We start from the raw sequence: 26556 nt of genomic DNA, 5'->3' as shown, positions 1-26556 counted from the left end.
AGGTTCGAAAGCAATAGAGCGTGTACAAATATTTGACTACGTGTGTGTATATCAATAAAATACTCATTGACATTATGTTAACCACTTTTTTCTGATATGCCTCATATCCTAGTCATTCATTTCAGCGTTACGGGGAAGATTATATTTCATATTCACTTTGTATCCTGTGTCAATTACATCCATAGAACTTCTACTAATGATGATGGTGGTAAAGAGGATCAATTCGTGGAGACTACAGGTGTCAACAAATACATGTCTAGATGCCATTTCAAAATGGCGACGAGTGCTTCATTGAGCACATCAAGAGAATGATGACACGTCCAGAGTTCCTATGCACAACACATTTATTTTTAAACAGAAATCTTTATAGCAACCACAGAGGCACAAAAAAAAAAAGACACTTCAAAACAGCAGGCATTTTTAGAGGAGCCCCTCTAAGCCACAGACACCTTTTAAAAAGCAAATCATCATTCCAAAAAAAACTACTACAACAGACAAACAAGAGCATAGCTCGGGCTACATTAAGTTACATTAAGTTAGTGTTACAGTGCAAATGCAGTTCATTAGCAACAACTTCAGGCACAGAACGGGTCTGTGAGCGCAAACTAACGTAGAATCTAGTTTTGCAATTGTGTATACTTCTTGGAACAAGCACACACAGAGGTGGAATAACAAGAGTGCTAAAACTCTAACCAAAATTAACTTCTTTAATTGACCTATATTATATGTGGTTTTGAACAGGCAAACCCCGGTGAAGGAACGTTGTGGAGGTGAACATTGAGGAGTCAGTCATCCTCAACTGCCTTTGCTCCTTTCTACTCCTTGGAATCTGCAGGGATACACACAGGTTAATTTGTGTGTGTGTGTTTCCCCACACATTTAGATTTGCCGTCCCATCACATGATCACTGACAACAATGCATTAATAATGCAAGTCAGGATTAAAATGTTCCCGACTGATGTCGACAGGCATATCATCATGTCTGAATGGTTCATGCATTGTAATTTCACAACTCTACTTTGGTGCCCCATGTATCAATTCTGTAGATCTGTACATTATTTATTGTCTCATAAAAATCGATACACGACTTCATGACTTGACTTCATATTCATTCAATATTTCATTAGTTAGTCAATGTGCTTCTGAGCAATGAGACAAAATTGCCAATTGAATTCAAATGATCTTGAAGTTGGAACATCAAACCACAGTCACTAACAGCTACTTACTTGATGAATGCATATTGGGTGCCCCTTTCTTGTCCTCTAAATAGCCGAAGCTCAAGAGCGTACCCATGTTGACAGGGTTCGAATTCTGAGATCTGCAAGACCAAAAGGCAAGCATTTTAATCACAGTGTGGGGGGGCAAAATGTGGTCTAAACAAAATGTGGAAACAAAACATGAAAATAATTGAGCATTTAGATTTAGTCGAGAGCTCACAACAACCATAAAACTACACAACAATCATAAAAAAATTGTGGGAGAATCAGTCAGCTGATGGTAATATTGACACGGTGAAGGGGAGTAAAATCAACAGCAAACATTGAATTTGGACTGAAAACACTTACCTCTAACTGAGACACAGTCGAGCTAATAATTAAATAAATGTTTTTATACCCTGGCAATTGGTCAACTATATCTTCCAATTTTAACATGTTCTGTTATTCATTATGGTTCTAAGAATGGACAGACTGTGTAGCCGTGGCTATTTGCTGTCTCTGATGTCATGCTTCATGCTTAGAAGAGACATCTTTGGTTCATGTAGGCCGTCATTGTAAATAAGAATGTTCTTAACGGACTTGCCTAGTTAAATAAAAAATACAATGTGTGACAGGTCGCCACAGTTCACTGACTTGCATTGTGGAGTAATACTATTTGAAGCTAGCGATCTATTTGTTGATGTATTGGTTCATAAAGCTAACTGAGCGGAACGACTAGCGAGGACATCTGTACTCTTTGAGCAGCATTGCAGCCAGGCACGTAGGCATTGGCCCATAGAGTTAGACGACTCATCATGGATATAAACTTGTTTTTGCATGGACATTGCCATTGAGGCCTTCCACCATTTTTAAGCAGTCAACTGGGTGGGGATTCGCATGGGTGGGTGCGATCAACCAATAATCATCTATTTCTTCAAAATGGGTTAACTATGGGTTGTAAATTTCTTTAAGCTATATCAGCACCATCTTAGTGGCCAAAATAAATCAATGACAGAAGATTTGGGTGAGGACGCCAGCAATCTTGGCGGTAAAAGCACCAATATTAGCGTTCTATTTTTTTCAAAACACAAAAGAAGAAAATTGACTACTTCAAAATAGCCTTAATGGCGCTACCCATGCCGTCACAGATGCCATAATGGGGCAGATACAAAGATGCGTCTTTTAACTCTATGCATTAGCGAACATCACATGGGCCTTATTCATTCTTTAAAAAGTCTGGGGGAGAAGTTTTGGGTAGTGCAATATTGTATGAGAACTACGGAAGCCAGGTCCAAGACTACCACAGTGAATATTGTCAGCACATTGTCACTCCAGAAGCTTACAGATTTAAAATGGTGCAATCTGGGATATTTGTAGCCAATTTAAGTCACCAAAATGAATGACATGAGGCTTATACCTACTGATTCTTGAATAACGTAATAACTTAACTTGCCTCATGAGCTTGTGAGAAAAACAGTCTTAACCATTCATAACTCAACATCTAATGTTTGCTCCAATGTTTTTAAACAAGTGACTTCGTTAACAAATGTATAGCTTCAGAAATGGTAAAAACTATATTGATGATATCATTGAATTGCATCCAAAAGTGGTCTGTAAATGTTAAAATAGTTACTTTTCTTCAGCCCCATCAATTGGTAGCAGGGCTGCTGGGCTGAAACACAAATACACCAGGAGTGTAGCTTTAATTAACACTCATAAAAACAGTTGTGCTTGGTAAAAATGAAACTCTTTCACATTGCAGTCTACTTTCACATTTACCACATAACATGCACATCTCTCTTCACCCATTTGCTTCCATGAAGGAATACAATACGTCTAATTTTACAGGGGAGGTCTTAGACTAGCCAATGACGAGACATGCATCTCGTCTGTGTGGCTCCCCCCCCCCCCCCTAAGTATTTTTACGCACACTGTACAGCGGGATCCTAAAGTATTGACACCCTTGAAAAAGATCAGCAAAGATGACTGTATAAAATAATTTACGTAAATTAAAAATGACATTATTTGATACTAATAAGGCCCAATAATTCAGCGTAATATAAATAGCCACATAAGGCCAAAGGTCCACCACTATAATTTAGAGTAGGTATGGGGTTATTTTCTGCTCATTCATTCTCATTTCGATGCCAAACCCACCAATGGTGTGCGTGGCTAAAGAGCTCTATTTTCATGTCTTCCAGCAAATGTAAACGCCTGGAGTTTGTTAAACGGCATTGGCACTTGGATTGGAATTGATGCTATGGTCAAACTGCATGAAAATAGAGCTCTGGCCATGCACACCAGTAGTGGGTTTGGCATCAAAATTGGTATTGTATTAGTATCCCAATTAGCTGTTGAAAAAGCAGCAGCTACTCTTCCTTGGGGCCACACAAAACAAGACATAATACAGAACATTAATAGACAAGAACAGAACTACAGAAAACATTTTTTTAAAGGAGAGGCGTATCAATATCTACACACAAACTATCCAGGTCAAATAGGGGAGAGGCGTTGTGGCATGAGGGTGTTGCTTTATCTGTTGTTTAAAAAAAAAACAGGTTTGCTGTTTATTTGAGCAATTTGAGATAGAACGGAGTTTCATGCAATAATTGTTCTGGATTTGAGGACTGTCTGGTGGGGTAAGTGTGTGTGTCAGAGCTGTGTGTAAGTTGACTATGAAAACAATGGGATTTTCAACACAATTGTTTCTTATAAAAAGTGATGCAGTCAGTCTCTCCTCAACTCTTAGCCAAGAGAGACTGGCATGCATAGTATTTATATCAGCTCTCTGATTACAATGAGGAGAAAGACGTGCCGCTCTGTTCTGGGCCAGCTTAACTATGTCTTTCCTTGCAGCACTCAACCACATGACTGGACAATAATCAAGATAAGACACAACTAGAGCCTGTAGAATTTGCTTTTTGGAATGTGGTGTCAAAAAACATCTACTACCGGCAGACCTCTCCCAATATTTACACACATTGAATCTATATGTTTTGACCATGACAGTTTACAATCTAAGGTAATGCCAAAATAATTTTGTCTCCTCAACTTGTTCAACAGCCACACCATTCATTACCAGATCCAGCTGAGGTCTAGAACTTAGTGAATGGTATGTACCAAAAACAATGCTCTTAGTTTTAGAGATGTTCAGGACCAGTTTATTACTGGCCACCCATTCCAAAACAGACTGCAACTCTTTGTTAAGGGTTTCAGTGACTTCATAAGCTATGGTTGCTGATGCGTATGGTTGAATCATCAGCATACATGGACACAAATGCTTTGTTTAATGCCAGGTCATTGGTAAAAAAATAGAAAAAAAAGAGTAGAGGGCCTAGAAAGCTGCCCTGCGGTACACCACATTTTCCATGTTTTACATTAGAGAACCTTCCATTAAAGAAAACCCTTTGAGTTCTATTAGATGGATAGCTCTGAATCCACAATATGGCAGAGGTTGAAAAGCCATAACAGGTTATTGTCAATAATATCAAAGGCTGTACTGAAATCTAACAGTACAGAGCCCACAATTTTCTTATTATCAATTTATTTCAACCAATCATCAGTCATTTGTGTCAGTGTAGTACATGTTGATGCCCTTCTTTATAGGCATGTTGAAGGTCTGTTGGTCTGAATTTGTTTAGAGAAATATCATTGTATTTGGTGAACAAAAAAATCCAATAGTTTGCTAAGAGCTGGCAGCAAGCTTATAGGTCTGATGTTAGAACCAGTAAAGGCCGCTTTTACCACTCTTGGGTAGCGGAATTACTTTGGCTTCCCTCCAGGCCTGAAGACAAAGACTTTCCTCAGATTAAAGATATGACAGATAGATGGAAAGCTAATGGGGATGGTAGCTGACTCTATAGCCACTCCTAAAAATTGTGAATGCCAAGAGGTGTCATTATTGATCGATAACAATTTTTCCACCTCTCCCACACCAACTTTTGCTTTTCTTTCATAATTTTTTTTTTTTTTTTATGCATGAATACGATGGCTCATTGTCATCGTTTGCATTTCCTGTCTAAATGTGCCCCCTTTGCCAATGAAGTAATCATTAAAATAATTGGCAACATCAAATGGTGGTGATGAATAAGCCATCTGATTTGATGAAAGATGGAGGTGAATGTATTTCTGGCCATAATTTAATTTAAAGTACTCCAAAGTTGTTGTGTTTTTTTACATCATTGATCTTGGCTTCATAACAGTGTCTTCTTTATGTTGAGTTTAGTTACATAATTTCTCAATTTGCAGTAAGTCAGATGTGCAGCCAGACTTATTAGCCCCCCCCCCCCCCCCCCCCCACCCCACCTCTTCAACCATACAGTTTTTCAATTCCTCATCAATCCATGGAGCCGTTACAGTTCTAACAGTCAGTTTCTTAACAGGTGCATGTTTATCAATAATTGGAAGAAGCAATTTCATAAATTCATCAAGTGCAGCGTCTGGATGCTCCTTATTAATCACATTTGATTTATTTAACTAGGGAAAGTCAGTTCAGAACAAATTCTTATTTACAATGACGGCCTAGGAACAGTGGGTTAACTGCCTTGTTCACATCAAACCAACAAATATTTTTAACATCTACATAAGAGTCACAGCAAAATCTTTTGTATGATCTCTTATACACTTATAGGCCCAGCTTTTGGAACTTTGGCTTTCCTGGATGGAGCCACTATATTGTGATCACTGCATCCAAAGTTCTACAATAGTAAAAATGTGGATGATCTTGTTCCTGTTGTGTTTGTAAACACCCTGGTAGGTTGATTAATAACCTGAACCAGATTACAGGCACTGGTTACAGCGAGAAGTTTCCTCTTGAGCGGGCAGATTGATGAAAAACAGTCAATATTCAAGTCAAGAAAGTAGACCTCTGTTTAAAATCACATATACTATCAAGCATTTCACACATTATTTAGATACTGACTGTTAGCACTTGGTGGCCTATAGCAACACCCCAAACGAAAAGGCTTTAGATGTGCACCTGCACCTGCGACCACAACACTTCAATAACACTTGACATAAGATCTTCCCTAAGCATTATAGGGATATGGCTCTGAATATATACAGCGACACCTCTCCCCTAAGCATTTCTGTCTCTTCTATATATCCTTGTATTGCTACTGCTGTATCATCAAATTACTTACCTAAGTGGGTCTCAGAAATGGCTAATATATGAATGTTATCTGATGTTAGCAAGTTGATTTCATGAACCTTATTTCTAAGGCTACATCTATAAATATGGGCTATTTTCAGCTCCTGGGTAGCTTATCAGAGATATACATAATACTGAAAAGAGCAAATAAAGCTAGATAAAAAAAATATATACATTAAGCAGTCAATTAATCAATGTGTGTGTTGCGGGGTTGAAGTTACGAACCCATAGGCTTGGCTCAAGCATCCCTTCCAGGCTTCTGGGAGGGAGGGAGGGTGGACAATGAGCCTGTCATAGCGGATGTAAGCAATGTCCCCACACGCTCTGGCAGCTTTCATGGCTGGAATAAGTTATTTCCTCTTCTGGCATACAGATTCAGGATAGTCCTCGTTGAGGAAGATGTTTGGTCCTCCCAAGTTATTGGCTCTTTCCAGAACAGAACCTCAGGAACTTGACCACTATAAGCCTGGGCCTGTCACCTGGGCCGGTGGTGGGTTTTCCAGTCATGTGGGCGCGCTCCACCTCAATCTTTCTGGGGTCCATCTTGAATTTCTCAGAGATCATTTCCCTCACTTGGTCCTCAGACTCTGTCCAGGTCTCATGTGGAGATTCTGCAATTCCATCCACAACCATGTTGTTCCGCCTTGATTGTCCCTCGAAATGTATCTGTCATTGTTATCATGGATTCACACACAGAACTGATGTCCTCTCTCAATGACTTAGTGATTGCTGTCATCTTGCCGTTTTCCTGTTTCAACTCATCGAGCTGACCCTGGGAGAACTGCAAACTGTTGTAACAACTGCTTGTAGAACGCTTTCATTCACATGTGATAGAGAGATACCACGGTCCTTAACGGTACTCCCACTGGCTTTGGTCTTTGTCATGGCAGCTAGAAATGTAGGATACGCGGTTACTCCTCACAGTTCCAGACAGGGCAGGTCACAGGGAAGATTGAAAACAAAACAGCAGGGATCTAGACAGCCACAAACCCAGGACAATCCATGGCCCCAGCCACAATGGCTAAACGCATTGCGAGCTGCATTCAAGCCCTCAAGAAAATCCAGCTAGCAGTTAGGCTAACTGCTACGCCAAATAGCTCGTTAGACCAGTCCTTGGTTGGCAGGATCACTGGACAGAGACTAGCAGTCCCAGAAACTGATGCCAACTGCATCGCAGAATCCAATAACTAAGACTTTCAATACACTTTCAAAACAATAAAACCGAGCTCTCCCTCGTTCAGAGAGTTATCCGAGCCCCTGTGTGAGAACGCATAAGCAGAAAAGACTCCCTTACCTACTGTAAAATATGGTGGGGGATCTTGTTATGGGGCATTTTTGCTTCCTTTAGTCCTGTGGCCCTTGTGAAAGGTCAATGTCATTCTGAACTTTAACCAGTACCAGGACATTTTGCCCAAAAATCTGGTTGCCTCTGCCAGGAGACAAACTTGGCCGCAAGTGGATATTCCAGCAAGACAATAACCCCAAACACACATGATATTCAACTTTTTTTTAAACATTTATTTTTAAATATCACATTTTCCAAGAATTTGTTCTTAGGAAACTGATCAAATGCTTTTGTTTCCAAACAGAAACACTGTGCAATAGTGGCACTGCAATTCAAGTGGGAGGGGTCCTGAAGTCATATCCAAAAGACAGTAAAAAAACATTCTGTAATTTTGGCAAAATGTCTGTAATAGTAATTCTGTAATTTTTAATACAATTCTGTTTAATATTTAGACTATTATACAGTGCATTCAGAAAATATTCAGACCCCTTGACTAACATTTTGTTACGTTACAGCCTTATTTTAAAATGGATTAAATAAATACAAAAATCCTCAATCTACACAAAATAACATATTGACAAAGTGAGAACAGATTAACATTTTTGCACATTTACTACAAATAAAAAACATAAATACCTTATTTACATAAGCATTCAGACCCTTTGCTATGAGACTCGAAATTGAGCTCAGGTGCATCCGGTTTCTATTGATCATCCTTGAGATGTTTCTACAACCTGGAGTCCACCTGTGGTAAATTCAATTGATTGGCCATGATTTGGAAAGGCACACACCTGTCTATATAAGGTTCCACAGTTGACAGAGCATGTCAGAGCAAAAACCAAGCCATGAGGACAAAGGAATTGTCCACAGACCTCCAAGACAGGATTGTGTCGAGGCACAGATCTGGGGAAGGGTACCAAATCATTTCTGCAGCATTGAAGGTTCCCAAGAACACAGTGGCCTCCATCATTCTTAAATGGAAGAAGCAACAAAACAAAAATTCTTCCTAGAGCGGACCGCCTGGCCAAACTGAGCAATCGGGGGAGAAAGTTATTGGGTCAGGGAGGTGACCAAGAACCCAATGGTCACTCTGACAGAGCTCCAGAATTCCTCTGTGGAGATGGGAGAACCTTCCAGATGGACAATCTCTGCAGCACTCTACCAATCAGGCCTTTATGGTAGAGTGAGCAGGCAGAAGCCACTCCTCAGTAAAAAGGCACATGACAGCCCACTTGGAGTTTGCCAAAAGGCACCTAAAGACACTTGGACCATGAGAAACAAGATTATCTGGATTGACAAAACCAAGATTGAACTCTTTGGCCTGAAAGCCTCACGTCTGGAGGAAACCTGGCACCATCCCTAAGATGACTGGGAGACTAGTCAGGATCGGGGCAAAGATGAACAGAGGAAAGTACAGAGAGATCCTTGATGAAAACCTGCTCCAGAGCACTCAGGGCCACCAACTGGGGGCGAAGGTTCACATTCCAACAGGACCTTGACCCTAAGCACACAGACAAGACAACGTAGGAGTGGCTTCGGGACAAGTCTCAATGCCCTTGAGTGGCCCAGTCAGAGCCCGGACCTGAACCCCGATTGAACATCTCTGGAGAGACCTGAAAATAGCTTTGCAGCAACACTCCTCATCCAACCGGACAGAGCTTGAGAGGATCTGCAAAGAAGAAACTCCCCAAATACAGGTATGCCAGGCTTGTAGTGTCATACCCAAGAAGACTCAAGGCTGTTATCACTGCCAAAGGTGCTTCAACAAAGTTCTGAGTAAAGGGTCTGAATACTTATGTAAATGTGATTTTTCAGTTTAGCATTTTTAACACATTTGCAAAAATGTCTAAAAACCTGTTTATGGGGTATTGTGTGTAGATTGAGGATTGTACATTGAGGAAAATAACTATTTAATAACATTTTAGAATAAGGCTGTAACGTAACAAAATGTGGAAAAAGTCAAGGGGTCTGAATACTTTCCGAAGGCACTGTATATCATTCCTTGTATTCTCACAGTATAAATAATCCCCTATCATTAACAATCAATAGGAATTACATACTGAAGTAATGTGTTTGAAATCTCTTTCTATTTGACATTGATTATTTGAATGTATATGACTGAGCTTTTGAGCCTATAATAAAGTTTAAGTTGCACAAGCTGTGCAACTCTGCTGTGCATGAAAAATAGAACATTGCCATCTTGTGGATATCTGGTGCAAATATTTCAAAGGGCGTACTCACGTTTTCTTGAAATTGCCTGCTGCCTCTTCGTTCTTTCCTGATGCTAAGGACAAGTTCTCCATTTGGCTGTTGGGAGATATCTGACAATAAAAACAAGGTGTCTTGAATAGTCATTTATCATCTGGAATCACATCAGGATTGAACAGAGATTAAATATGTATTGAACAAGAGATGAAACCCCCTATTTCAGTTGGCAACGTCGGCCTCTATTGGACATACTAGGTCACTTTCTACTCTATCCATGCAACTGCAAGAGAGGAATCTTATAAATGTATAATCATTTAAATATGATAAACGTCAGTGACAATTTGATGCTAACCAAATACATTTCACCAACAATGGTGGACATAGCCAAAGATGGTGGTTAAGTGGTTGGTTATAGGTTCTCAGGATACGGTAGGTGTTAAGTCTGAGAACTCTATTCCTTGTTAGCTAATACTATTTTACTGCACCAAAAACATTAGGCTTTTCATGATAGTAGGCAGGTGATATAATGCTGACAAAAAAAGTCCATGTCTGATATAGATCAGTAAATCTAGATCTAAAAACAGGTCTGTCTGCATAATGTACTTGAAACACATAACTATAAACTCTATTTAGTGGCACAATAGGGGGGTGTAATATTGTTACAGTGGTTTTAGGAAATTGCAAGGATTTCTCCCTTCACCTTCTCTTTGTCATCAAAGTCCCTTTCCCAAGTTGACTTATTATCACTCCCAAAAGGAGCATTAGTTGACATGTAGTTTTGGAAACTCTCAGTTGGGCTGGAAGAAAGAAAAATGGACAAATAATCCATTTTACTAGTAGACTTATCTGGTATAACAGGGCTGCGTTCAGCAGGACTCAACGGTGTGCAATGTTTGATACAACGGGGACGGTGCTGTTCTGAATGACCAGTTGAAGAATGTTGTGATGATAATGGTGGCCCAGAGGGTGATCGTGTATACACTACAGTGTGCTGCATGAGTTTTCAAATGGTGACCACACCCATATTGATCCGACCACACTTCACCACAACCACCAAAAGGGAGCAAACATACAAAGGCTGTTGAAGGAAAGTGCACTGTGAGGGAAACGTGTTATTCGGTACAAACCATCACGCAACGTAGCAAAACGTTTAATAAACTGAACACACCCCTGTTTTACAATAGGGTACATGCCATACATCCACAAACAAATATGTCATTTGCATGTTTAATGCAAACAATCCAACTTGGCCTAGCCAAGTAGACATAAAATTACAGGCTAACACAGACATTTTTTTATTTATTCCACACTGTCATTACTCTCATTTTAATTTGCCTTTACCTTGCTTGCTCTTTAGCTTTTGGAGAACCAGAGAACCAGTTAGGAGGCTTGTAAGATGATGCAGAGTTAGGTTTGGTGTCCAAGTTGGTCTCCTCATGCCACAATAAACCTGTAAATGATGAGAAGAACTTGGCTATCCATTTTGTATACTAGCTATTTGCTAGTTAGCGCGCTAGCTAACGTTAGTAGTCTCGCGTGGCAATCCTTCCAATTATCTGGATGGGTGTGTCATTTTCCTATTTACACAGATTGCTAGATATAACGTTATCTGACTTTATTTACACAGATGAAAGGATAGATCATCGTTAATGAGTCCCTTTTAAAACAGAATATAATTTTTACCCCTCTGTCCTCCTTGTTTAGCCAGTTTAGTATAAGCAGAATCGGACTCATTAACTCCCGTACGGCGCCCTTTACTCCTCTCCTCAGGACCATTGTTAGCATCTTCAGACAGCCCAGGAATCTGGGAGGTCGGGGCAGCTTTTGTTGAACAATCATCACCATTGTTAACGTCTAAAAACACAAACACAATAATATGCCTCGCTTCAAGCTCGCTAGGCACTTCAACTAACACATTCACCTGGTACATTTTTAGAGATGCTCGTTTAGCATTTGAGATGTAGCTAGCCAAATAGTACTGGGCCTTCACAGCTAACGTTAGTATAACGGTAACAGTTAATTAGTCAAAATAAATGCTGGTCAACTTTGCACATTTGAAGACCCTCTAAGTTACTTGCCATCGTTGTTTTGTTGGTGATCTGTGTCAGTGTCCATGTCTAATGTTGTCTTTCTGATGGAAAAAGAACGCAGCACATTGTCATCCTTGCCAACACTGCTGGCCAAATGGCTAGTCAGTTAGCTACCGTTAGCTTAGCAATAAGGCGTTGCCAGCTAGCATTAGCTAGTTCAAAGCAAGTGAACAGTATAGGTGTTCCTTAAAGCACATGGATGTAAGTGTGGGTAACTAGCAAGGCGATGTGATGTTCAGGAATCATTGCAAAACATTACTTACATTTCCAGCTATACAGCGGTTGCAAATCTGGACACTGGCAAAGAGCGCGGAGAAAACCGACTATAGGTTTAGAGCTAGCTTGCAACGAGTGACAAGACAAACGTCCGACTGTGCCCAACAGACTGTGCCCAAAGTTTTGTTACCATGGAAACAGGGCTGGGACGTTGACATTTTATGGACGTGTTCAAGAACCGCTTGTCGTGAATGGGTTTAAAAACAGAAATGATGTGAAATTCCTTTCAATCATAGCTGAAATTTAAAAAAATATATGTTTTATTGTTTATTAAATGAAAATAAAGATATTGAAATTATGAATAATCCACCCAACACTTTATTTGCAAGTTACATTGTAAAATAATAGTGAAGACATCAAAACTATGAAATAACACCTATGGAATCATGTAGTAACCAAAAAAGTCAAAATACATTTTAGTTTTTAGAATCTTCAAAGTAGCCACCCTTGATGACAGCTTTACACACTCTTGGCATTCTCTCAACCAGCTTAACCTGGAATGTTTTTCCAACAGTCTTGAAGGGGTTCCCACATATGCTGAGCACTTGTTGGCTGCTTTTCCTTCACTCTGTGGTCTACTCATCCCAAATCATCTAAATTGGGTTGAGGTCAGGTGATTGTGGAGGTCAGGTCATCTGATGCAGCACTCCATCACACTCCTTCTTGGTCAAATAGTCCTTACACAGCCTGGAGGTGTGTTGGGTCATTGTCCTGTTGAAAAACAAATGATAGTCTCACTAAGCGCAAACCAGATGGGATGGTGTATCACTGCAGAATGCTGTGGTATGTGTGCATTGAATTCTAAATAAATCACTGACAGTGTCAGCAGCAAAGCATCATCACACCTCCTCCATGTTTCATGGTGGGGACCACACATGCGGAGATCATCTGTTCACCTACTCTGTGTCTCACAAAGACATGGCGGTTGGAACCAAAAATCTCAAATTTGGACTCATCAGACCAAAGGACAGATTTCCACCAGTCTAATGTCCATGGCTCGTGTTTCTTGGCCCAAGCAAGTCTCTTCTTCTTATTGGTGTTCTTTAGTAGGGGTTTCTTTGCAGCAATTCGACCATGAAGGCCTGATTAACGCAGTCTCCTCTGAACAGTTGATGTTGGAGATGTGTCTGTTACTTGAACTCTGTGAAGCATTTATTTGGGCTGCAATCTGAAGTGCAGTTAACTCTAATGAACTTATCCTCTGCAGCAGGGGGTCTTCCTTTCCTGTGGCAGTCTTCATGAGAACCAGTTTCATCATAGCGCTTGAATTTTCCAGATTGACTGACCTTCATGTTTTAAAATAATGATGGACTGTCGTTTCTCTTTGCTTATTTGAGCTGTTCTTGCCATAATATGGATTTGGTCTTTTACCAAATAGGGCTGTCTTCTGTATACCATCCCTATCTTGTCACAACACAACTAATCAGGTCAAACACATTAAGAAGGAATGAAATTCAACAAATGAACTTTTATCAAGGCACACTTGTTAACTGAAATGCATTTCAGGTGACTACCTCGTGAAGCTGGCTGAGGAAATGTCAAGAGTGTGCAAAACTGTCATTAAGGCAAAGGGTGGCTACTTTGAATAATCTCAAACATAAAATATATTTTGATTTGTTTAACACTTTTTTGGTTACTACATGATTCGATATGTGTTATTTCATAGTAGAAAATAAAGAAAAACGCCAGAATGAGTAGGTGACCAACCTTTTGACTGTTATGTAAATATATATATTCAACTTGGCAAGTCAGTTAAGAACAATTTCTTATTTTCAATGAAGGTCTAGGAACAGTGACGTTAACTGGGCAGAATGACAGATTTTCACCTTGGGAATTTGATCTTTGAACCTTTCAGTTGCTAGTTTCAACGCTCTAACCACTAGGCTACCTATATATATATATATATATACAATTTCAATAATAAAAAATATATATATTTGATATTCTTTATTATTTGAAAACTTTCTAATTAGACCTACATTACTCCTAGTCTTCAAATGTTAGGCAAATCTTCAATGAATGGGCTTGAAATTTTAGCTTCGTACGAGCCATCCTGATCTTGTCAGCTCACATTCTGTTTCGCTAAACTCGCGAGATCAGGATGGTTCGTATGAGGCGATTGCAATGCAGCAGATGAAAATACATATTTATCTCCTCCCTTCTCTGATCTTAAACGATTTGATAGGTGTAAGGTTTTATACATAATGGCTCCTTGTATTGTCTAAAGTATCCTATTCATGGATTTTTTTTCTTGAATGTAAGTCTCATGGATGAGAATTTGTTGAACATAGGCTATAATGTTTTCCTTACATGCATGTTTTGCAATACAGATATGAGATTACTGAAAATAAATACATTTCAAATTCAAATATCATAGGTGACCGCCTAACTAGGTGGCTGGTGTGGGAATATGCGCAGAGGAAATGATGTTGTAATGGTCCTCCAATTACAGTGAGTTGCAAGGCTACTTCCTCCTAGGAATTGTCGTAGCGTAGCTCCACTCCATAAGAATATCGAGTGAGGAACACCGAAGCTTTTGGAACGTTGGCCAAGTTACTGACCGCAACTTTGTATTACTTTGGATTATGAACGTTCGTTAAATTGTAACATTGCATCAAAGTCGAAGGGCAATGTCGGCTGAAACTGGAATCTTGCTTTTGAAGGAATCTAAACAAATAGGGTATTTTCGGTGAATTTTCGGGAGATGGCAGACTAGCCTGACTTGTGCTTTTAGCACATAAGGTTACGTCTGCGCGTCCTCAACGCACTTATTACGTTTTACATGTAAGGTAAGTTATGTTTTTATATTTGTATATTTTATTTGGAATATGGAGCTACCTGTAGAGAGTCTTAGGCGTAGCCTATTCTTTGGATTTGCGCGGATCCTAAATAGTACAAACGTAACCTGTAGACTAGTTACAGCCTTAGTTTTCCCGATGGGAAAGTCAGTGGATGGCACTTTCAAGTCTCTCTCACAAACTCTAGGTTAACCAGAAAATGTAAATTTCTGTCTTTGAAATACTAGGCCTATAAACTATCCTTTAAGCCACCTTGTTTTTTCAATCTGGAGAGAAACGAAGAATGTTCTGGAGGATAACATTTTTTTCCAATAGATGGGAATGCCACAATAACCTAGTAACCCAAACACCCCTTATTAACCATGCAGAAATATAATGGTAAGCATAATTTCACTTTGTCACAAAACAAGCAAGTATAGTGTAGAAATATATTTTCCATAACTACAAAGATTGTATTTTCAGCTGTTTGAAGCTGGTGTACAAAACCGAAAGTAAAAGAGCAAATACGAAACTTAAGAACGGGAAGCATAGAACATATCTACCGCTTGTTAGACTTGCTTTCAATGAGAATGACAGATCTATAACTCGCATACCTATGTGAATTTGGTTTGGTCGCCCAAAAAGTTGCATATTTCAGCTTTTAACCCAATTAAATAATGTAGTGGCAAGATCTAGATAGTAGGCTACATTTGGATTTGTTTAACGCAGGCAATCAGCAGCAGAAACAGTATTAAAGCGTATTCTCCACCCCTATTTCGGTAAAAGGCTAAGGGATGGGGTTGGAGTAATGTAACCAATCTCAAATTTATAGACAGCCATGGATGCAAGGACTGACCATCCATGATACCGACATTAGAGTTTTAACCATGTTTTGGGGCTATATAGTGTTTGTTTACAAACATGGGAGTAAAACACGTTTCTATTTTGGGTTCTTAAGGTTTAGGACAATTGAACTAAGCTCACGAGACAAGTTTTATTCTTCAAGAATCAATGGGTGCATATCATTAATTTATTAGACCAAAAATGGATGTAGCAATTGCTGTTTGCCCCTTTAACTTCTTACAGCTACGACTTTTTATGCTCAGGGGTTAGTCATTTGTAGGTGCAAAATTACATCCAGTTTTCATGTTGTTAGTGTGCCTTTGTCATGTAGACTTTGTTGGGAGCACCACTCCTTGATTGTGTGCCTCCATTAATCCCATGCTGGGCAATAAGCATCACAATGGTCCTGTAGCCGGAGAGGGGGAGGACACTATACATACTTCCCGACATTGGGGAAAATGTGTATTTATCCCAGATTTTACCAGGTATATTGACTGAGAACACCCTCCTTCTCATTTACATCAATGACCCGGGGAATAGTTACGGGGGGGGGGGGGGGGGGGATGAATGAGCCAATTGGAAGCTGGGGATGATTAGGTGGACATGATGGTATGAAGGCCAGATTGGGAATTTAGCCAGGACACTGGGGTTAACAACCCTACTCTTAAAATAAGTACCTTGGGATCTTTAGTGACTACAGAGTCAGGTCACCTGTTTAACGTCCCATCTGAAAGACGATCCCATTCAAAAAACATTGATTGCTACCGGATAGTTCACGGTTCACTTCTTTGTGTGCTTTAATTTAAAAGAGGACCAAAGAAGAGCATGCACAGACAACACACTAAGGACTTTTGGCCTCACTTGGGCTACATTACATAATATTAACACTTCTGGTGCATCATATTGATATGTATGTCCCTTCTACATAACACATACAAGTCATTAGTATCACCATTTAGAGGTCCTGCTCTTTTCAATAAACCTCTCAGTGGTTATACGCTCACATTGTCAGTTATTGGCTGTGAATCAATCAGTTGTCCCTTAGTCGCTTTAATGGATTCTAGTTGATGAAACAAATCATCTCCTTTACATCCCATTGGCATCAGTGTCTCTCCAGTGTGTCATAAATAATCCAAGGTTAGCCTCCATTCTCAAATGAGTCAAGAGTTCACGATGATGATAATGTGTAAATGCTCAGCTGTCTAAGGTGACTAAGTTACGGTGGCGACTGTGTGAGATCTTCGGGATGTGTCGAGGCAAGCATGCCTCGCAGCTTGCCGTGATCCTTGAAAGTAGTATATTTTTGAAGCTGATAGTTGACGGCCCTACTGTTGACATTGTCACAGATGTGAACGATGTGTGAATTTGCTTATGAAATCGACTACTAGACAGTTTGTAATACACGAAGGAGTGTTGATCACTTGTCATTGATTTTGTTGGTATCAATATTGAAGGGAATCTGTAGCTCTGACCGGTCTATAAAACAGTGGTAGAAATGGTGCATATACACTGAACAAAAATATAAACACAACATGTAAAGCATTAGTCCTGTGTTTCATGAGCTGAAATAAAAGATCCCAGAAATGTTCCATATGCACAAAAAGCCTATTTCTCTCTAATTTTGTACACAAATTTGTTTCATTGTTAGTCAGAGTTTAAGCCTTTGTCAAGATAATCCATCCACCTGACAGATGTGGCATATCAATAAGCTGATTAAACAGCATAATCATTACACAGGTGCACTTTGTGCTGGGGATGATAAAATTGCTGCTCTAAACATGATGTCTCAAGTTTTGAGGGAGTGTGCAATTGTCATGGCTGCAGGAATGTCCACCAGAGCTGTTGCCAGAGAATCCAATGTTCCATAAGCCATGTCGTTTTAGAGAATTTGGCAGTATGTCCAACCACCCTCAGAACCGCAGACCACGTGTAACCACGTTAGCCCAGGACCTCCACATCCGGCTTCTTCACCTGCGGGATCGTTTGGGGGGAGCGGGAGCGGGAGCGGGTGCTGAGGATTATTTCTGCACGTAATAAAGCCCCTTTGTGAGGAAAAACTAATTCTGATTGGCTGGGCCTGGCTCCCAAGTGGGTGGGCCTATGCCCACCCATGGCTGCGACCCTGCCCAGTCAAGTGAAATCCATAGATTAGGGCCTAGTGAACTTATTTCAATTGACTGATTTCCTTATATGAACCGTAACTCAGAAAAATCTGACATTTTTGCATGTTGCCTTGTATGTTTTTGTTCAGTATAATTGATAGAATTTGCTTTGATGAAAGTTGTTCAGAATAGCAGACCTGTGCTGGATGTTTGTACCTACTAATGGAGCTGTATGACTGACTGGGTGAGTGAGAGGTTAGTGATCTGGAGAGTGTCTCGCTAGTTTAGCTGATTCCTTGCCTCTTCACTGGGGTCATGTTGCCTTTGTGGGCGCCTGGTGAGCTCAGTGACTCGTGTCCTGGAGTCTGCTGATAAGCGGTCAGATAGCGGGACGTCAGTCTGGACGGAGACACGGGTCAGACCCAGTTCTCCAGTGTCCTTCCTGACAATGTAATCATTGTGCTTTGGCCCAATGACACTGGTGAATTTTGGGAAAATCTCTGGTAGGCTGCTCAAATGTAGAAGATGTTCATTTAATGTTGTCACAGTTAACGACTCCGTTTAAAGCAGTGGAACAGGTTTACTAAAGCTCCTTTGATGGTGGAACAAAACGTATTGTTGTAATGATATTGTGCCAATGTGATTCTGGATATTAACATGTTTGTCAGCTCCATAATGATTTTTCTAACTTTTACATTTTTTAATTGTGCACTTTTATCTACTAGATCAGGGTTTCCCAAGCTTGGTCCTGGTGCCCCCTTTGGGTGCACGTTTTGGTTTTGGGTGCACATTTTGGTTTCATCAACCTCGGTCCTGGGGCACAGGACCGAGGTTGGGGAAACCCTGTACTAGATGATAGTAGATTCACAGTGTAATTTCTAGATGCTGTTTGAGTCATCCACGGTTTACGTACTGGGCTGTTATGCCTAAGTGCAACCAGTAGCGTTCTATTTTCTGATCAAGGCCATTTCAACACCATGTGTTCATGTTGGGTTAGTGGGTTCAACACAACTTGTTTCTGACCCAACATGCTGTTTTAAACCGATTTCTAATTCTCTCCCATAATCATTACTTCTACATTACATGATATCCACTTTCTATCAGAGCAGATGTGCTGGCCTTTCCTCCCCAGATCCATTCTGCAGCTGCTCTTTCAGAGCACCGTAAAGTGCATAATTTGCCCACAGAGGCCCTGAACAGTTCGGAAAACAGAGGCGAAAGAGAAGAGAAGGGGGAAACAGTCCTCCGACAGCAATCATTTCTCTGTACACTGTCATTTGGCTGTCAGAAACAGCAGGCAGTATAGGCTGGAGCATTATGAGAGCAAAGCAGAGAGAGAAGAGCTTGCCTTGCTCTGTTTGTGAGAGAGAGAGAGAGCCATGACTGGCCTGCGGGAGGATAAGGTTACACACACTGTCATTAACAACAGACTGCGCCGTCCACAGAGACACAGAGCTTCAAGTCTGAGCAGGAGTCTGGGGCTGGCTCAGGCGCAGTGGTGTAGGTAGATCCGTCTCAAATCAGCCTGGGAGGGTAAGAGAAGAGGTGTGTGTAACTGTGTGTGTGGTTGGTTGCATCCCTGTGTGTATGAATGTGCGTGTGTGGGAGGGAGGGACCTGTGTGTATGAATGTGCGTGTGTGGGAGGGAGGGAGGGACGGAGAAAGGGAGAGAGTGTGGGGGGGGGAAGGACTTGGCAGAGACTCCAGCAACGGAGCAGCAATCTCTTTAAGGACCCATCAGCTGCGAGGCTGGCGCTGCTGACCATGTGTGCCCGGCGCTGACATGCGAGTAAGTTGTGCTTTTAATTTTCTATTTGGATTAGCAGTAGACCTGACAGTTGTGGAGGCAGTGGGGTTGCGGAGGAACACAGCATATTGGTCGCTTGGCCTGTTTCACCCCTGTGTCCACTGCTTTTTAGGACGTGGCCTCTGTCTGCATGTTATTTTTAGTCGAAATCCTTGAGGCTTTAATAATCATAAGCCTTGTGCAGCCGAAACATATTAGGATGAGTGTAACCTAGTCGTCTGGGGCCTGGCGGGCTCTGCAGCCTCGGCTCAGTGCGAGACAGGAAGTCAGACAGAGAATGTCTGTGCCCCAGCCAGACTTTGGTCCTACTTCTGCGTGTGTGTTGTGTGTGTCTGCTCCTGCCGCCGGGTGCCTCTCCTTTGGTGGCTCTCCAGTGGGTTATTGATTTCTGTTTCTATCCTCTGTGCAAATGTGGGTGAAAAGCAAATGGAGACGGGAGTCTGCCGTCTGCGCAGCCTAGAGCAGACACAGATCCGCAGTGTTCCTGGCTCCTCGCTCTCCCATTACCCCGAGACTGCACTGGAGACAGTCTGCAATACACATTTTATGAGCGCTTCACTCGCTTCAGTGCTCTTATTGCTCAGCTGTTAGGGGGGGAAAGTTATGGCTCTGTTTGGTTTCTCTGCCTTTACTTGCTCTCCATTCCTGGGCTTTGGAGTGGATATAGAATACTAATAGAATTAAAGCTGCAATATGTTTTTTTTTTGGGGTGATCCAACCAAATTTACATTGATCTGTCGTTCTCATTGAAAGCAAGTCTAAGAAGCAGTAGATCTGTTCTATGTGCACTATTTCTATGCTTCCCGTACTTCTTTTTTATTTTTGTGTTTTGTACACCAGCTGAAAATACAATAACCTTGGTTATGGAAAATATATATCAGTGGTTTAGATGCTTGTTTTGTCATAAACTGAAATTAGGTGAACTATTAGAATTTTACAACCAGAAAATGGCCAAGCGATTTTTGCATAGTGTGCCTTTTTTTAAAGGATTGTAATTGCAGGCTCAATTCCCTAACATGCTGACTACACCATCCACGCCATCGAGCACATGTTGATTTTTGTCCATCTGCGACAGATGCGATCAGGACACGCAGGTTAAAATATCAAATCCAACTCTGAACATACAGTATATTAGTTTGTCGAATCACATGAAACATTCTTGGACATTTAAAGATCGCGAGCTGTTGCAAGCTAGTTTGTCCTGGGAGATGAACATTGGGTTGTTATTTTACTTGACATGCATATTGTCCTCTTTTTAGCTGGTTCTTTGTAGAAGTTTGACCTGGAGTCTAGGGTGTCTTCCCACTCTACCCCGAGGGGGTGAGAATGCGTATTGGTTGATGAAATGTCAGTTCCTTATGTTAAACATTTTACGAAGACAAATCTAGATTATTCATGTTCTAAATAGTTCAGTGGGGTATTTCTCTAACCTTTCATTAACAGTATATCCAAAAAGTCACATTTTTGTAACCTAATACATCCGATAATGATCACCGAGCTCTGTTGACAGAACGGTGCAACCTTTGGAGACTTTTGTGGGGGTCATCTTCAAAGTAGTTTCTGCGGGTCGCAAAAAGCTGAATTAGCAAGACACGAGCTGAGTTAAATGTAAAAGGCTTTGAAAATACAAAGCTAGTGGTATGCTCAGTGCTTTGTTGACATTTATAGTTCCTTTTGTTTCCGTATGTTGCATTGAAAGTGGCTAATATAGCGTTGATTTGATCACAATTGTCACAGTGAAGGGAACTGTTGATAGTGTTAACAGGGAAAACTAGAATCTCATAACCAATCAGTGCTGCAATAGGCCTATATGCAAATTGACCATTGTCATATATGGATCTGTGCCATTTACTTCTATCCGACTGTGTTTACAGCTGTGGTCGTGAGTAGATGAGCTTGTTGTCAGATCAAAGCGAGAGCTACATGTAGCCATCTGTGTAAATTGTTGTTATATATCCTTTGCTAGTTAGTGAGTTATGAGCCCAGCTATAGATCATTTGTAGTCAGTAATAAGGGAGGGATTGCTTCCTACAATAGCACAAAATGTGTAAATTTCTAGACATCTTCGAAAAGAGTCCAGTAAAGAGCTTTTTATGTCTTAAAGGGGCAGTGTTGTATTTTGAGACAGGCTTTTAGAAGCTAAGTAGCCAATAGGCAGAGGGCAGCATCCATTTGTGTGATTCTCTGTAATAATGGTATGGGAATAATAATGCATTTTATTTTGTAACGTGGTTCCTTGCATCAAACAACACCATTTTCAGTCACCTCCTTGTCTGAAGGACAAGTGGATAAAGAGCATAATGTCAAGCTCTGCATGTTTTTTTTTTCTTCAAAAGTCTCATGGGATGTAGGCCTACATTGAACACCACACATTGGCTGAATGATAGAACAGCTATTTCCATGTTAACGCATCCCAAAACATTTTTTCTCCATTTTGTTTTTGATGGTAGGCAACTCTGATAGGTCTACATTATGATAAAATAGCCACAGTTGCCTACTTAGCCACTGTTATAACAGAGGGTACGGCCTCAGTGTTCACAGTAAACGTGCGCTGGAAGTTGTACAGAATTTTCACAACGTTAAAGTTTTGTGCTCAGCAGACCCTGAAAATGTTTTCATTGTTCAGCCTGACTGACACGGCGCTGTGCAATTTTTGGACCCCTTTCTCTCTCTTCCCCCCCCCCCCCCCCCCCTAGCTTCCATTGATTTAGTCAGCCTAATTTTGCCCATCCTAAAAGGGTTAAAAACTCCAATAATTTTGAACGGATTATGATAGAGACATGAAGTTTGGACCATTGTTTTTCTTAGATTATCTACATAATTAACATATTTTAAAAATCCCTTTTTGATTGGACACCCTCCCGAGTCAATCAAAATTGTCTTTCTCTACTCTGACGATTTTATTCCACCGTTTTCAAAAGGGAAACCTATTTAGTTTTTAGTTGTCATTAACCTCTCCTTGTTTGTTTTTCAAGCATCCACGTGGGTTTGTAACTACCTGATATCCAATAAGGAGGGGGGTTTGCAGCGCGTGGAGCATCTGAAATAGAACCGGGTTCTATTTTTAGTTCTGGGCTACGCAGACACTCGTTCACGCGTGTGAGCGACGGGGGTGAAATGATTTAACGTGTATGTGTACATTTGTTATGTGACGCTCACTCGCAGCGCGGCCGGCGTGTGATTGAGCAGTGACCTCTGTTTGATCAATCCCTTGATATGTTTGATTGTAAAGTGATATGATATGTTTTAAAAGTTAAGTCTGTGTTTTGGAAAGTTTTAAATGAGCAGTGTTAGAGTAAGGCCTATACGTACGATTTTGTGGGATCTGTCCTAATACCTACAGTAGGTAACGAGCCGGTGGTAGAAGATAAAACCGAGGCAGACATTTTTTGGCATGGTGTGTAAATACTCCAAAGTATCATAGTACACGAGTTTGAGAACCCTAGCCTCTCCTCTTGCAAACAAATATGTTTCCCGGATTTACGTCTCAAGACTAGCGTTAGTCACACTCGCTAATATCAAACGTGTGTTTGATGTGCTGTGCTGCAGGTCAACTTGGACCTCCTTGTCTGTTGTGTGCTGCTGTTAGTTGTCTCTCCATGGCCTTGTGAGGAAGCTAGGTTAAACATCTGATGGAGGCCAAACACTAAATATTTTAGAAAGTAAAATAGACTCCCAAATCTGTCACTCTCACCTGTAATGACATTATGTTCCCAAATGATTAAAACCTCATAACCAAGACAACAGGCATCTACAGTGCCACCATTTGACTTGCATATGTGCCTAAAATATTTAGCTGTGTGACCTGGAATTTCAATTTAAGGAGCGCTAGGGTGCCTAGAAAAAAATGAAGGATTCTAGTTGTATTAGCAAAAATGTTTTTCTTTGTTCTCCTTCATTTTTGTGTGCACCTACTTTTTTTCCAACTTAGGCACGCACATGACCCTTGTAGGAAGAACCCCCAAAAAGGGTCAGTTTAGAGCCCTGGATAATGCTATTGAATAGTGCCACTTTTGTGTGCTTCAAGATCACTGCGAGAGGAGATCCAATTATACTGTCCCGTCAGCTATCCTCTGTAATTGAAGGAGCAATTGACTATCAGGAATACCAGGTCATAAAGCTTCCATTGACGGGAGGGTGCGACTGTGATGGTCCAGCTGCAGTAGTGCTGTGTGGTACTCAGCCAGCGTGGGAAGACTCACGCTGACATGGAGGGCGTGGGGTGGTGTGTGTGTGTGTGGCTTGGGGGACTGGTCTTGTTAAACCCGCTCTCAACGGCGAAGCTCACTTTCTGCCACAGGACATAGTCAATAGAAACGTATTGAAATTCCCTCTGCTTGGTGATGTTGCCTACGATTCTTCTCGTTGCTTCCATACTGTAATTTTAGAGTCTTTTAATAAGAGGTTTCTCCTCTCGTAGCCCACTTGATCTTTGTCCGCGAGCCCAATGTGACCAATCAGGTCTGACGGTGGAGAAGAGGTGGTACAAATCAGGGTGTTATTGGAGGGCCCTGATGCTCCAGCACACTGGGTCAATCGGAGGGAGAATGTTTGTGCATTCCACTTTCTGCAAACATTGCTAAAGGTCATAAAGACAGTGTTTGAATTGGCCGTGGCGAGTGTTGTGATGGTGGTCCTACAATGAACTCCGCAGTGCCATGGTGACTGCTGCCCGGTGCAATATGCTGACTTCTTGTCTTGAATGTCTTCTCAAAGCTATAAACTTTGTTCTTGAATAATTACCCTTGATTCATCTCTGTAGCACAGATCACTTTTATTGAATTGTTCTGGAGTTCTTGTTGCTTGGTGTTTTCGAACATTTTAGAGCTTCTGTGGTGGTGCAGTCGTTAATTGTTTTCTTTCTTGCTCTCGCGTCTCACCTGTTCAACGTGTTAACGGTTGAGGCTGAAGATCCTCTGCTGCATTCGATGGAATCAAAACACTTGCTTTGCTGTAGCAATCTGTTTCCCCATCTCCTCACTCCCAATGTCATTTCAAAGTGAACAAGGTTGTCTGACCACATCAGTAGTCCCTGCCAACACCATCCCAGGGTATCATGAGTTGTCCGATAAGAAATCAAACTTCATTTTTTTAAATACCTTTTATTTAACCAGGCAGTTAAGAACAAAGTCTTATTTTCAATGACGGCCTAGGAACAGTGGGTTAACTTCCTTATTCAGGGGAAGAACGACAGATTTGTACCTTGTCAGCTCGGGGATTCGATCTTGCAACAAGTCCAACGCTCTAACCACTAGGCTACCTGCCGCCTAATTTTACTTCGTGACGAGTAGGTCATCTGAGACAAAATGGTTTCAGGAGGGTCTCTCTAGGCATTGTCCAAGCCAAAATGATGGGGGGAAATAGTACTGCTGAAAGGAAATGCATCTCTTGATTTTAAATGATCTAGTGCATGGGCCCCTGTGTGTGTGTGTGTGTGTGTGTCTGTCAGAAATGACCCTTTCTTGCACCGTATCCTGGAACCAAACCTGCTGCGCTCGCTCGCCTCTTACCAGGACAGGAGTGTCAGTATTGTGATTTTACAAGAAAAGGGCCATTTTGCATTCGATTACATTCCTTACATTGTGAGAGAGTCGGCTGCTGAGTTGAAGTCCTAGAGAGAGAAAGGAACGATAGCTCCGGCAGGGCCAGAATGAACTGAATGGGGTAGGGCCACGGAGGGCTGCCTGTGGGCTTTTCACTTTATCTCTTTTAATCTCCCATTTGATGAGGCCCCTGGCAAGGGTGGAGCAGGCCTTCCATAGGTTAATGAGTTTTTCAGATTTAGTGTGATTATGGCAACCCCCAGTTGTTAGCTGTCTAGCACGCTGTAATTAACTATCATGGCCGAGTTGTTTTCAGTCCCGGAATTATTTTTTGACTGTTTGCTCTGTAAAAGCTCATCTGTACATTTTTTTTCCTTCTTTCTTTTTTTTGTGTTTTTGTTGTAGGATGACACGTTCTCGAAGTGCAATGTACAAAATGTGGCATAAATTCATTATTCAAATTATATATATTTTTTAAATTGCATAGCTGAATGCTGAAAGAATGTTGATTAGCCATTGGATGAGTTGAATAGCAGGGCCTGGGTGCGACATAAGTCGTTCTTGGTTTTAAGCACTACACTTCCATGTTAACAGGAGCATTTCTCTGCTGCTCAACTGGAAGCAAGGACATTTTCTTCCCTGCTCCTAGTACACTAATACTCAACACATCTAAAAACATCCTGTGTGTGTTGAAGTCACACCATTTTCAATTTGAATGGGCAATTGTTTTGTATGGCATTCTGCATGTCACAACCAGTCGTGGGCTGCAGTCTGTTGTGCAGTTATGAGAGACGCCTTTTCCCCAAATAACCTATAGTATTTATATTTGCCGTAGCTGCACCTGTCTAACCAAGGCTATTTTTGGTTCTCTCTCTTTGAGAGTTTCCAGACAGGTCTTGTAAACAACCAAATAAACACTGCGATCCTATGTCAGCTTGACTTTGTTCATCCTGATTCACTTGGCTGTTTGGCTGCAAGCAGAGGCTGCCCCTTTGATCCGATCTGCTGTGCTAGTCTGCTGTGTGAATGCCAGGTGAGCACAGACAGACCGAGGGCTAATTCGCCCTCGGCGCTGTCTGTGTCACACCCACGCTCACCTCGGAGCGGGCCGTGTCGTACTCTTTGGTGAGTGGGACGGGGACATGTTATGTAGAGGCATGGGCTCCGGAGCAGGCCAGACTTGGTCGGCTATGCCCAGTTCTCCCTCCCTTCGGCTCCCCTGGTGCTGGGCCTATTTGTGCCATGGTAACTATGCCAGCACCAGCTCAGACACAGATTCT

The 26556-nt window shown here is 41.3% G+C and overlaps 2 protein-coding genes across 7 annotated transcripts in view; one reads left to right on the top strand and one right to left on the bottom strand.

Moving 5' to 3' along the window:
- Window positions 1-326: 326 nt before the first annotated feature.
- Window positions 327-12360, bottom strand: LOC109871117 (uncharacterized protein C7orf57-like). 3 transcript variants are annotated; one of them, XM_020461954.2, is made up of 9 exons: window positions 12192-12360; window positions 11917-11969; window positions 11522-11692; window positions 11180-11288; window positions 10539-10635; window positions 9872-9951; window positions 2830-2868; window positions 1227-1318; window positions 327-829 (listed from the first exon to the last, which is right to left on the bottom strand). In XM_020461954.2, the coding sequence occupies exons 2-9, from the start codon at window positions 11951-11953 to the stop codon at window positions 816-818; spliced, it is 639 nt and encodes a 212-aa protein (XP_020317543.1). In that variant the 5' UTR covers window positions 11954-11969; window positions 12192-12360; the 3' UTR covers window positions 327-815. The 3 variants fall into 3 exon arrangements, with proteins under 3 accessions (XP_020317543.1, XP_031662028.1, XP_020317544.1); XM_031806168.1 differs by having other exon boundaries at window positions 11522-11969; window positions 12192-12332; XM_020461955.2 differs by lacking the exon at window positions 2830-2868 and having other exon boundaries at window positions 12192-12332.
- Window positions 12361-14596: 2236 nt separating this feature from the next.
- The window catches only part of LOC109870835 (activin receptor type-1), a 34404-nt gene continuing 22444 nt past the window's right edge, over window positions 14597-26556 (top strand). Inside the window, exon 1 of one of the 4 annotated variants that reach the window (XM_020461488.2) lies at window positions 14597-14993. Coding sequence is in view for 2 of the 4 variants with exons in the window: in XM_020461489.2 (XP_020317078.2) it covers window positions 14987-14988 (2 nt within the window). In the remaining 2 variants the exon portion in view is untranslated. Of the gene's footprint in view, window positions 14994-19566; window positions 19716-26556 lie in introns of those variants that run through there. The other 3 variants (XM_020461489.2, XM_031806165.1, XM_031806166.1) reach the window with 3 other exon arrangements.

The sequence above is a fragment of the Oncorhynchus kisutch genome, linkage group LG26 (genome assembly GCF_002021735.2).
Source record: "Oncorhynchus kisutch isolate 150728-3 linkage group LG26, Okis_V2, whole genome shotgun sequence".
NCBI lineage: Eukaryota > Metazoa > Chordata > Actinopteri > Salmoniformes > Salmonidae > Oncorhynchus > Oncorhynchus kisutch.
This window is presented reverse-complemented; position numbering and strand designations above follow the sequence as displayed.